Source organism: Sinocyclocheilus anshuiensis, unplaced genomic scaffold (genome assembly GCF_001515605.1).
Source record: "Sinocyclocheilus anshuiensis isolate Anshui unplaced genomic scaffold, SAMN03320099.WGS_v1.1 scaffold4039, whole genome shotgun sequence".
In the NCBI taxonomy this organism is placed as follows: Eukaryota; Metazoa; Chordata; class Actinopteri; order Cypriniformes; family Cyprinidae; genus Sinocyclocheilus; species Sinocyclocheilus anshuiensis.
The window spans coordinates 86,493-99,167 of record NW_015554324.1 but is presented as its reverse complement, the minus strand read 5'-3'; the positions used below and the strand labels follow the sequence as shown (position 1 = coordinate 99,167).

Here is a 12,675-nt window from a genome sequence, read left to right as displayed (position 1 = left end):
ACAGCTGATCTTCATGAACCAAGTCAAGTCACAGCTGATCTTCATGAGTCCAGTCAAGTCACAGCTGATCTTCATGAACCAAGTCAAGTCACAGTTATTCTTCATGAGTCAAGTCAAGTCACAGCTTATCTTAATGAACCAAGTCAAGTCACAGTTTATTGTCATGAGTCAAGTCACAGCTGATCTTCATGAGTCTAGTCAAGTCATGGCTGATCTTCATGAGTCTAATCAAGTCACAACTGATCGTCATGAGTCAAGTCAAGTCACAACTGATCGTCATGAGTCAAGTCTAGTCACAGCTGATCTTCCTGAGTTCAGTCTAGTCATACCTTGCTACATGTACTGCGTTAGGCTAACCGAGACTTGTCATTTGCACTTACATATTGTTGCTCTTTTGTTAGTTTTGGTTGCTTCTATTGTCCTCATTTGTAAGTCGCTTTGGATAAAAGCATCTGCTAAATGACTAAATGTAAATGTATATATTTCAGTCCTTGGTAGTGCAACTGAAGCAAACAATCATTAAAGTCTAACGCTTTTTATGTACTCTTCTCACTTTAAATACTTCGGTGAGGTAATAAGAATATTGGTAACACTTTAGTGTCCAATTCTCACTATTAACTAGTTGTTTATTAGCATGATTTTTACTGGGATATTGGCTGTTTATTATTACTTAAAAAGCACATATTAATGTCTTATTCTGCAAGACCTTATTCTAAATCCTTAATCCTACCCAATTCTTAAACTTAACAACTACTTCTTAAACTTAACAATTACTTTACTAAGTATTAATAAGCAGTAATTAGGAGTATATTGAGGCAAAAGTCATAGTTAATAGCTAATTAATAGTGAGAATTTGACCCTAATCTAAAGTGTGACCAGAATAATTGATGTAGTTATCTATTACTTATTTGAAAGAATTAAAAGAAACATTTTATTTCTATCCTTGTATCATTAACTTGTCGAGGTTGATATATGATTTAGAAAGCAATTAGTAATAAGTTATTCAATACTTTTTGGAGAGAGTAATTTGCACAGTAATCTAATTACACTGTTGAAGATGTAATTAGTAACTGGTAATTAATTACTTTTTTAGAGTAACTTACCCAACACTGGTTGTCAATGGGAAGAAGGTTTACCTTCCAATATGACAATGACCCAAAGCACACAACAAAACTGACCACACAGTGGTTAAAGGAGAAAAAGGTGAATGTCCTTCCATGGCCTAGTGCAGGGACTGAAGCACTTGTCAGGATCAAAGGAAAAATGAATGGAGCAAAATACCGTCAAATTCTTGAGGCCAAAAATATGTCAGTGGGAAGAAGGTTTGCCTTCCAACATGACAATGACCCAAAGCACACAGCAAAACTGAGCACACAGTGGTTGAAGTAGAAAAAGGTGAATGTCCTTGCATGACCTAGTCAGAGCCCAGAACCCCTCTGAAAATCTGTGGAATGACTTGAAGACTGCAGTCCACAAACGGTCACCATCAATTTTAACTGAACTTGAGCAGTTCTGCAAAGAAGAGTGGGCAAATATTGCAAAGTCTAGATGTGCAGAGTTAGTAGAGACATATCCCAACAGACTAAAGGCTGTAATTAAAGCCAGTGTTGGGGATTAATTTACATGTAACAGAATTATGTAATTTAATTACAAATTAAATGTAACTGTAATCAGTTACAGTTACTGAGAAAAATGTGTAAATAAATTAGTTACTTATGAAAATGTTAACGATTACAAAAGGTTACATCTGAATATTTACACACACACACACACACACACAACACACACACACACACACACACACACACACACACACACACAGATTTAATTGATTTCTTTACCAAACTGCATTGACTGCTGTAAAATATGAGACACCAATTTTTCAGGAGTTTAGGACATGCTTATTTGATAACTGTTTTATTTCATATTTGGGTTTATGCATATGCTTTATTTCTTAAGATTAACTTTTTTTCCTAGGCATTGTTAGATGCCAGTGGTTCCTGTCATAGCTACGCAATGATTTGATTTCAAAAATAGTATCGTAGCTATTAAACTATTTCTTATGATTTTAAATCTGTATTTAACCTCTCAAAGTAAAAAAAAAGTGGTAAAATCTGATTTTTGTGGCTGCTATGCTTTAAAATTAAATTATTATAATCTTAATTCAAGTGATGGATTTTGAGAAGTCTGACAGTAGTCAGTGTTGAATACTGCCGTAAGGTTAACCCTGCCTGTTTTAAATGTTTTGAAATGATTAATAGTTGAAATCATTGGTTAGAAATTTAGAAAAGTAATCAAAAAATAATCAAATGTAATGTTACATTAATAAAGTAATTGAAATAGTTACACTGCTTATTACATTTTAAATAGGGTAACTTGTAATCTGTAACCTATTACATTTCCAATGTAACCTTCCCAACACTGATTAAAGCAAAAGGTGGTTCAACAAAATACTGACACGGGTCAGATCCTTTTTCCAACTCTGTGATTCTGTTTTTTTCTTTTTTTTTCTGACATGTTGGTGTTATATCTTTCACTTGGATGTTATAAATAGTAAATACAGCTGGATAAAGCAAAAACGCTCCTTTTGCTAACGTAACCTTGGTTCCCTGAGATAAGGGAATGAGTGTTGCGTTGCATTGGGGAAACCTTATAGGGGAAACTCCTTTTTACTCTGATACTGAAGCCTGATTTGTTCATGTTCCTGTAGCTGCACGAATCAGTGGTGCCAAAAGGAGTGGAGCCGACTGCTATATAAGGCTCTCATTTCGTCATAATCTTTTGACTCAAGCAACAGTAATCGGAAACAAGGTTATATTAGTAACTGGAGCGTTCCCTTTCGAACTGTCTCTACCGTTGCGTAGCTGACACTTATGGGGAACACATCCAATAGCGCCGTGCTATAAGCAAGTGCAGAACGAATGCGCTCTGCGAGCCCAGCCCCAGAGCACCTATACTGAGGGCTCCTGTAAGCATGAGCCAATAATGAGACCCAAGCCGCTTAGGAAAAAGAGGGAACTGTGTCTGTCTTCATTTCAGGCTGCAAAGCAATAAAATGTGATTATTTTAAAGGGGGGTGATTCTTTTCTATACCCACTGTAAATTGGCTAAAAAAGGAAACATTAAATATTATTTAAAAAAATACTACAAGTTCCACAAGGACAACCAAAAAAGTATGGCATTTGTAAAAGCATTGCAGATATCGTTCAAATAAAATGCATGTGTATGTATTGGACTCATTAGGACACTTTGTATAATGGGCCACCTCCATGTTAACGCCCATCATTTTGGAAAGGGATGTTTAAATATGCATTTCTCCACATACTGTTGGCCATGTAGCGTATATGTGCATGTCTATATGCTTTCGCTTTTTCCACTCCATATCAATTTATGCATAGCAAATGCATAATGTAAACACATTTGTGCAATTCTGTCTCCCACTCACAGGAAATATTCATGACTAGATGAGCTTTTCACTGCCAGATTAGTGTATGATTTCAAGTGGTATGAATATTTTACGCCTCTGTTTTAAAAATGAATGAGTCTGTACAATTCCATTTAGCCACATATAGGGCAGGGCTTTCAGAGTGCTGGGCAGTGCTACTGTATTGGGACTAGTAATGACTCCCTGCTGGTCTTAGGATTCTTCACAATAACAGCACATGCCAGGCTCACTCCGTGCTTGAGCTTACAGTCAACCGTAGGAGGTCTTGTATTATAAAAGATTGCAGGGGTGGCTTATGGGTGTGTGAAAGTGAGTGTTTTGTGGAAATAAAATCCCTTCCCTCCCTATGCCCTTATTTCATTAGGAACAGCAGCCTATTTGTCTTTTTTCATAATAGCGTAACACAGCCTCTAATTCAGCGTAGAGAAGTTTTCCCTCTCCAATTTGTTTAGATTCCAGCCTTAACCAGTGGGGGATATAGACTATTATGCTAATGTGATTACATGCATTATCTGTCCGAGTGCTCATGAGTATGATGCTGCAGCAGAGCCCTGGAAGTCTTGCTGTATGTACACATGATATTGGTATGCAAATTTTCAAAGGGCTGTATTTTGCAGTCTAGACCCCTCACTGAGATCCAGTGGTCTTTATACAGTTTGACACAATTCATACCCCTGTGGTGATGCAAGGTGTGTTCTTCTGTCAGATCAATGGCCAGTTCGATGGTGGGAATTACTCGAGCAAGGCTGGAAAAATAGTGCTGGCAGATGGCACTTGGCAGGGTTGAAGAAACAGCTACTCTCCGTGTTATCCATATCCGCAGTGTGGGAGGATATCAGAAGGTCTCTCTGCACTTTTCCCCGAACAGAATCAGAACCCACGGCACCATCGGTTCTCTGATCTTTGGCCAGATTTCAAGCTTTTTAATTCCAAGCCTAAGTGCTTGGGTGTTTTGAGGAGATTCTGCATTATATTTAATAGATAGGTGCCCTTTAATGTCTCTACCTGACTTAGGATGATCTCAGAATTGACTCTGAGTGTTTTGCTCTTCCCAACAGGTATCTCATTAATTCTGTGGAATGGCTTGTACACAGCGGAAAAGGTCATCATTCAATGGACGCTACTTACAGAAGCGTGTTACTTCGGGGTACAATTTTTAGGTGAGAGGGATTTTTCTTTCTCCTGAGAACAGTGGGGAGACAGTGCTGAGGGATGTGAGAATGGAAACTGACATTTAATCTTTATTCTACCTGTAATTAAGGGACATTTAGGCTTGAGGATAATTGATTTAAGCCAGTTCAGAATATTAGCAGGGCTCAATAGCAAGTTTTTTTTTACATGGTTTATTTTAAACCTATTTATTTTTATGTATTTTTATATTTGTCATGTTTTGTTCCATATTTTATGTTTTTTTGAAAGGTTATGTTTTATGATTGTGATGTGCGATTACTGCATGATAGCGGTACGTTTATAAACTCTTGCTTGAAAACAATGCAAAGCATTATATTTGTAACCCATTCTCAAAATGCTTCCAAGACTAGAACAAGTCAATAAAACCTGATGAAATCTGTCCTGAAACACTCTAGCACTGGCCCTAGGCCTAGACCATTGGGCCATACTTTACTTTTGAGCCCTGGTTAGCAGAGAATGTCTGGAATACTCATTGTTCTTAATGCTGTACTGCCCTCTTATGGCAACAAGCTCTCTTTAAAATCCTATCCAAGCAAATGCTTCAAAGGATTAGAAACAAAATTAACCCAATAAACCCCTAAAGTAAATGTTGAAGAAAGTTATTACACTTATGGTATTTAGGACTGTCACATAATAAAAGTCTAGTTCTAACGTGTTTGAAATATATGGTACATGCACCTACTGATACTTTATGCTTATGGCGCTTTTCCACTGCATGGTATGGCTCGTTTTGCGTTTCCACTGCAGATTAGTACCGCTTTAGTGTGGGCAGGATTATAGACATGTCATTATAGTTACGCAGCCTCTACTGCCGTGACATCATCGTAAACACATCGATATAAACAAACACACAACAATGGAGCATATCGATGGAATGGTGTTCTTCATTCTCGGCATGTGGATGTTTTTAACTGCAAGACGAAGGAGTTTGTCTCAAAAGAAACACTGTACTTTTGAGACCACGAAACAGGCATTATTTTGCTGTTCTAAAAAAAGGTGCGCTCGTTCAAAAAAAAGTTGCGTTCGATTCTCACTGGCTGTGCTGATTTAGTCTAATGTCTCGTGTCGCAAGTTCAATGACGCAGGCAATGACGATTCTCTCTGGCCAATCAGTGATCAGCAGAGTTTACACGTCACATTTTGCTAACGGTACGGCTCGCTTGGAACCTCAGCCAAGGTGGTACTGAAAAAAGTATCAGGTACCAGGTACTGTACCCAGTGGAAAACCCCCCAAAAGCTAGCTGTGCCTTGCCTTACCATGCAGTGGAAAAGCGCCATTAGATTCATAATTTATTTCATTTTGTTTTATTTTATTTTTTACTTATTTTACTTGGTTGTTTATTAACATAATAATGAATCGTTTGTTTTAGTGTTAATTTATTTATGTATTTATTTAATTTTTAGTTGTATTTTTATTTTTAAATACAATCCAGCCTGTCCCTTACGGCATTGTTTGTTGCTACGGCATGTATTTCCAAAAGAGGACGGCATGTTGTTGCCTTTCATTAACATATTTCCTTAACATAACATATGAGTTAAATATGTTTGTGAATTGAGTGTTGTAGCTATGCTGCATGGCACTCTTTTGTCTTTTGCTAAATGTCTGTGTATGCTTCAGACTACTACTTTGTCTGACTTTAAAATTAGTCTCTGTACTCATTTTTTTCCCCCCAGTGACGTCCATCACCCTCTTGGAGATGGGCACACTGTCCAACGGTGCAATCGTTCTTCTTCTCAGTGAAACCTTCTTCCTCTTCATCACCTTGAGTTACTATCATCACCTCGGCCGGCGCACCAAAAAGATCTGAGGGAGGCCAGCTATTTGTTAGATGGGTAGATTGGCGGCACAGAATGCTTTGAATACAGTAGCACCACTGCCTGGACCAAATGAATTTACACTTGACTGAAAATCAACCTCTGTTTGTGGGCAATTTCCATTTGATGTAAGTACAATATCTGGATATTTACTCTCATTAGATACAGAGGGCCACAGATCATGACTGTTGTTTTTATGTTACATTATGTTACCTACAGTGGATATAATTATCTGACAGCTCACTTTTTTGTAAATGCTTTTTCTGAGATTTTATTGTATGGAGGGTAGATTTATGGCACATTTGTACATGTCAGAGAATCCCAAATGTGTCAGATTAGTTTGGGAAGATGACTGTAATTCAGGTCATATTATGTAAGAGTTTAGTGAACTTTCTGTATGTCTGTATGTGGTGTGTTATTCTATTACAAGAATGTAATTTTAAAATGGTACTGGTTTTATTTGTCAGGCACAATAGACACAGCATGGCACAGTGTACAACAACATACGGTATACTGCAAGACAAAGGGTAATACAACGAATAGCATTAAATTAACGAATACATAACATTTTTTATATATTACATAAATAGGACTGTTACATTTACTTGTAGTTACTAACATTGCAAAGTGAAGACTTTGCAAATACATTCCTTTTGGATTTAGGTTCCCAACAGTACATTTTGGTAAGAATAACAGATGTAGTATTAAATGCCATTTAAAGTGTGTGTATTTCAGAAAGTACCTTATTAACTTAGTAGTTGTAAATGTATTACTGTTAGATCGTCAAATACAGCTTTGTGTGGCTTCACACAAAGAAATTCTAGCCCTACCTATTCAGATGTAACATTTTGCTGCTTTACATACCTAATGGACATTTACACAACAGTCACTAAAGTAAATAGTGCAATTATAAACTTTTAAGACAGATTAAAAGATTACAGAGAATCAGTCACTTGAAAAATCCTTTGAGGGTTCAGGTGATTTTTCCATGTCTTCATGACATTCAAGATGCATGCTACTAATGGCTTTACTTTCACAAATGTATCTGTATATATTAAAGGGACAGTCCACCCAAAAAATTTAAGTGCAACATTTATTTTTATTTTGGTTCAAAACTTATATCTATGTTCTGTGGAACAAAAAAGGAGTATCGTAAATGTAGTAAATACGACTGTGTTTCAAGTCTGAATTCATATGATGGTTCCTTTGTGTATCGTCATTGACGGAACTTCAGAGAATTTTCTTTTTTGGGTGAACTATTCTTGTAACAACTGCCATTATGCACAACAGTCGTACATTTTAGAACTGTATGTGGTAAGATATGCTTTATGCCTTTAGTGATCATTGCATGAAGTCAACAATGCGGATCAATAGTAGCGCTAAAATGTAGCACTTTTATAAAGATAAAATGTCAGGTTATATAAAGATATATTCATTCAGTGAATAATACTTCTGTTCAACTTCCACAAAGTGTTTATTTAAAAATTGTTAGGGTGTTGAATTTTATTCACCTCTTTATTGTCACTATGATGTAGCCATAACTGAGAATGTTGCATTTCTTTTATCATACTCCCTACATCTGGGCCAACATCAGCAAAAGTTAATTGTGAATAATCGTATACATGATTATTCTATAATTAGAACTAGCAGGTGTTATTCCTAATAGTATATGCTTCTATAACTGAACTGTCATTTGAGATGTGGACAGTCACACTGCATAGATCTCAGATATTGCTTCCAGAGAAAAACAAATGGCTTTATTCTAAAGGGAAATCAGAGGATCATATGAATATGTGCTTTGGAAACGTCAAGTAAAAACTGCTGTTTGTTTATTTAAACTTTGCATATCTCTTGAACTGTTCAGTAATAGTTAACTAGCAAAACAATGGACCATGATTTGAAGTCAAAGCAAGTTCATGATTATATAGACTAGACAGTATATTTTTTAGGTCACTTTTTGCTTTGTAAATATTTGAATGATTCAGGAATGTGTAACACTTTTTTGTATTTTTTTTTTAGGAAGATGATTGCAACGTCAGTTTTTAGAACGTTTGTTCTCGTTTTTTGTTCTTTTATGTTTTGAAGGAAAAAAACACTCATGTATGACAGTTACGTATCTACTTTTGTAGAGAGACAGTGAATGTGCTTAATAAATCTATAATGTTTTTCAAATGGAAAAAGTATTCTTGAGTCATTGTCTGATTTCCACCCAGGAGCACTGATTCTGATAAGTAGCTAAAGGTGTTGAGAGCTGTGCCCAGAGCAGTTTGAAAGTTTTAAAATCGGGTGAGATCTAATAACCTATGTATTATCACAAACATACTCCTAAAGCAGGGCTGGGCAACTTCGGTCCTGGAGGGCCACTGTCCTGCAGAGTTTATCTCCAACCCTAATCAAGCACACCTGAACCAGCTAATCAATGTCTTCCAGATCACTAGAAAGCTACAGTCAGGCTAGTTGTGTTCGATTAGGGTTGGAGATAAACTCTGCAGGACAGTGGCCCTCCAGGACCGAAGTTGGCCAGCCCTGTCCTAAAGCATATTGAGGCCACTGAACTTTCACAGAATATTATATATCAGTTCCCAACCCTGGTCCTGGAGGCACCCCAACACTGCACATTTTGCATGTCTCCTTTCTCTGCCGCACCAGTTTCAGGTCTTGGAGTCTCTACTAATGAGCTGATGACCTGAATCAGGTGTGTTTGATTAAGGAGACATACAAAATGTGCAGTGTTGGGGTGCCTCCAGGACCAGGGTTGGGAATCACTGTTATATATAACTCTACTGGAAAAAAATATAAAAAATCAATCAACTCTCAATGTGAATGGTGCTTTCTCTTTCAATATTCAATATTATGATGACTTGAGGAGTGAGGAGCAGGTTTGTTAGGTAGCTACCGATACAGCTTAAACTGTCCTGAACTGTGTTCGGCTCAAATAACCGTGGGCTTCCCCTTTTTGGGACTTACACTTTTGTTTTATGCACATGCTGTTATCTCTACATGCAACAAATTTGCACCCACAGCATTTCAGCACTGTAAAAAATAAACTGTTGAGAAAACATAAAAAACAAGACAACTTGATGCAGTAAGACTTTTGAGTTGTCTCAACAATTCTTTTATAGTTCTTCTAAGTAACAATACTATGTTCAGCCAACCTAAATTTGTTTGTTCATGGAATGATGCTTGTCTTATTTTGCTAATAAAGTTATTCTAGTCTCAGCAACTGAAACAACAAGTACTGTTGTTGAGTAAATTTATTATTTTCTGATTCCTAGATGAAAAAAATGTGTAAATAGTCACCACATTTCCGTTTTTACGTCTATTTACGAATGACAAACATGGACTTATTCTTTTATCAGTTTATGTCATTAAAATTGTAATGATGATATCAAGAATATAATGAAATGTTTTAAACCACAATTGACAACATTGTATTTATTTATAAAGCATTGTACAAGACTAGAATATCCAGAATATCAATTTAAGTGGTTGAACATACTCTAGGCCTCAATACTTGACACACAAACCTCAAGAACGGTGCCAATCAACAAATGTAAAAAAAAAAGACAAGCTCTTTAAATCACTGCACAACATACAACTAACAATAATGACATAACGACAACGAAAAAGTTTAAATGAAGCCAGCAAACAGCAAAACAATAACCCTATAACAGTATCTGCATAATTTATTCATGCAGCAATGCATGCTGGGAACTCACAAAGCCTTAAAGGCGTCATATGATGCGTCGCTGAGGGAATACATCAACTTCGCGCTGTGGATCGCCAGATCGGCTTTCACTGTGGACGAAGCGGAGTCCAGCCCGGGGTCGTCACATGTGGTTGCCGCAGGCATCACAATATGGTAAGGGACGTAACATTTTCGTCACACGCTTGAGGAATTCGGCCAATCACAACGCACTGGATAGCTGGCCAATCAGAGAACACCTCGCTTTTTCAGACCGATGAGCTTTGTAAAAATCGACGCGTTTCAGAAAGGCGGGGCATAGAGGAGAAACAATAATGTACAGTATGTGGAAAATAATGTTTTTTGAACCTTAAACCGCATAAACACATTTCATTACACCAAATACACAAAATAATGTTCTTTTTAGTAGCATCATATGACCCCTTTAACATTTCAGCAATATAAAATTCTTTATTCAGAGTCAGACAACTGTGTTTGACTAGTTGGGACAACATTTGGGGTCGAACAAAGGTTTTTATGTTCAATTCTGTTGGTCTAACAAGGATTTTTATGTAGTTTCAAGAAAACTGCATTTTTTTTTTGTATTTGAGACTCAAAAGGTTTCGTAAGATGGAATGCAGTTGCATTTTTTACAGTGAGCAGATGACATTTCTCAGATCAAATGCTGCGTTCACTTAATTGACAAAACGGTTTGTTCATTTGGCAGGAATTGGTGCAGCCCATACAGAATTGTAAGATATATTGCCCTATAGCATATTGCCTTTTGAACATATTGCCAAAATTATACAGGGTTTCCTCGGGTCCTTAAAAAGTCCTAAATTTAGTTGAATCAAATTTAAGGCCATAAAAAGTCTTAAATGGTACAAGAAAGTCTAAATTATGACTTCAAGACGTCTTAAATTTGGGGATGGAAAGACAAGAATTGCGATATAGTTTAACAAAGGCTATGATTTTATTGAATGAATATTAGCACTGCACTTTTCAAAGTTGCTCTTGCTTTGTGTACTGTGGTTGCCGGGGAAACCGCTATATTTCTGTCCTTTCAAGGAATTTGCATTTTCAATACGCCCATCTGGTGTTTTTGTTCAGAACAAAGCAAAAATCGAACCATCTATGATTTTTACGAAGTTGTAAATGTTAACGGTGGATCAGCAAGAAGCTAATGCTAAAGCATTATAAAAGTCTTGCTGCGTCCCAATTCGCCTACTTATACTATGCCCTAAAAGTATGCGAATTGGGACGCAGCATCTAAATAATTAAGACACTAAGATATATCTATATGTTATGTAATATAAGAATTTATTGATAATTGTATAATTGATATTTTTGACTCATCTCTTTTCTTAAAAATGGTTTAAAGGCTGAAATGTGAAGTTTATCATTTTATAAAACTTTTTGTTTTTGTGAAAGCCTGTATCTGAACTGAAAATGATGTTTTTACAGTTATTTTACAGTTTAATATGTTCCCATAGACATTGCCCTACCCTGCTCAGGGAACATAACATTTTCTCATATCTGTATGTATATCCTCTGGGTAGATGAAAATATAAGTTTATAACATGTATAAAATCCCCATAATAAAATATAAACGTACATGTTAATATGTACAGTCGTGGCCAAAAGTTTTGGCAGCGACATCAATTTTGTGTTTTGCAGTTTGCTGCTTAAGCTGTTGTGGTGTTCATTCACATTGTTTCTAGATTATTGTGTAGAGTGATCAGATGCATTTTAAATAATTGCTAAAAGCTTCATTGGCCAAAAAAAATAACTTTTCACAAAAAAACTAATTTCACAGTTTTTTTAATCCTGACACAAAATGACCAGCTAACATTAATTGACTAATCATATCAGCAGCACATGTGAAAGTGTGAATGAGTACTAGTCAGGTGAAATCACTAGCATACTAAATAGATTGTAAGAGCAGACTGATGGAGTGAAGAAGCGCTTCCAATCATTGTGTTTTTGTTAGCAATGGTTACCTCCAAAGAAACACGTGCAGCCATCATCATTTTGCATCAAAATGGCCTCACATGCGAGGAAATTGCTACAAAGAATATTGCACCTGAAAGAACCATTTACCGGATCATCAAGAACTTCAAGGAGAGAGGTTCGACTGCAGTGAAGAAGTATTCAGGACGTCCCAGAGTGTCCAGCAAGCTCCAGGACCGTCTCCTCCTGAGGAGTCAGCTGGAATTGTGTCACCAGCAGTGCAGAGCTTGCTCAGGAGTGGCAGCAGGTTGGTGTGAGAGCATCTGCACGCACAGTGAGGTCAAGACTTTTAGACAATGGCCTGGTGTAAAAAAGGGCAGCAAAGAAGCCACTTCTCTCCAAGAAAAACGTCAAGGACAGACTGAAATTCTGCAGGAAGTACAAGGATTGGACAGCAGAAGACTGGTGCAAAGTTATTTTCTCTGATGAAGCTCCCTTCCGACTGTTTGGGACATCTGGAAAATCAATTGTTCAGAGAAGAAAAGCTGAACGCTACCATGAGTCCTGTGTTGTGCCAACAGTGAAGCAT

General features: G+C 36.8%; 1 protein-coding gene across 1 annotated transcript in view; it reads left to right on the top strand.

The window, feature by feature from the left end:
- The window catches only part of LOC107671372 (tumor protein p53-inducible protein 11-like), a gene marked incomplete at its 5' end in the record, with an annotated part of 14,742 nt that extends 7,208 nt beyond the window's left edge, over window positions 1–7,534 (top strand). The window contains 2 exons of the mRNA XM_016464279.1: window positions 4,504–4,605; window positions 6,311–7,534. Of these exons, the coding sequence (XP_016319765.1) occupies window positions 4,504–4,605; window positions 6,311–6,444 (236 nt within the window). The remainder of the gene's footprint in view (window positions 1–4,503; window positions 4,606–6,310) is intronic.
- Between the last annotated feature and the right edge of the window lie 5,141 nt (window positions 7,535–12,675).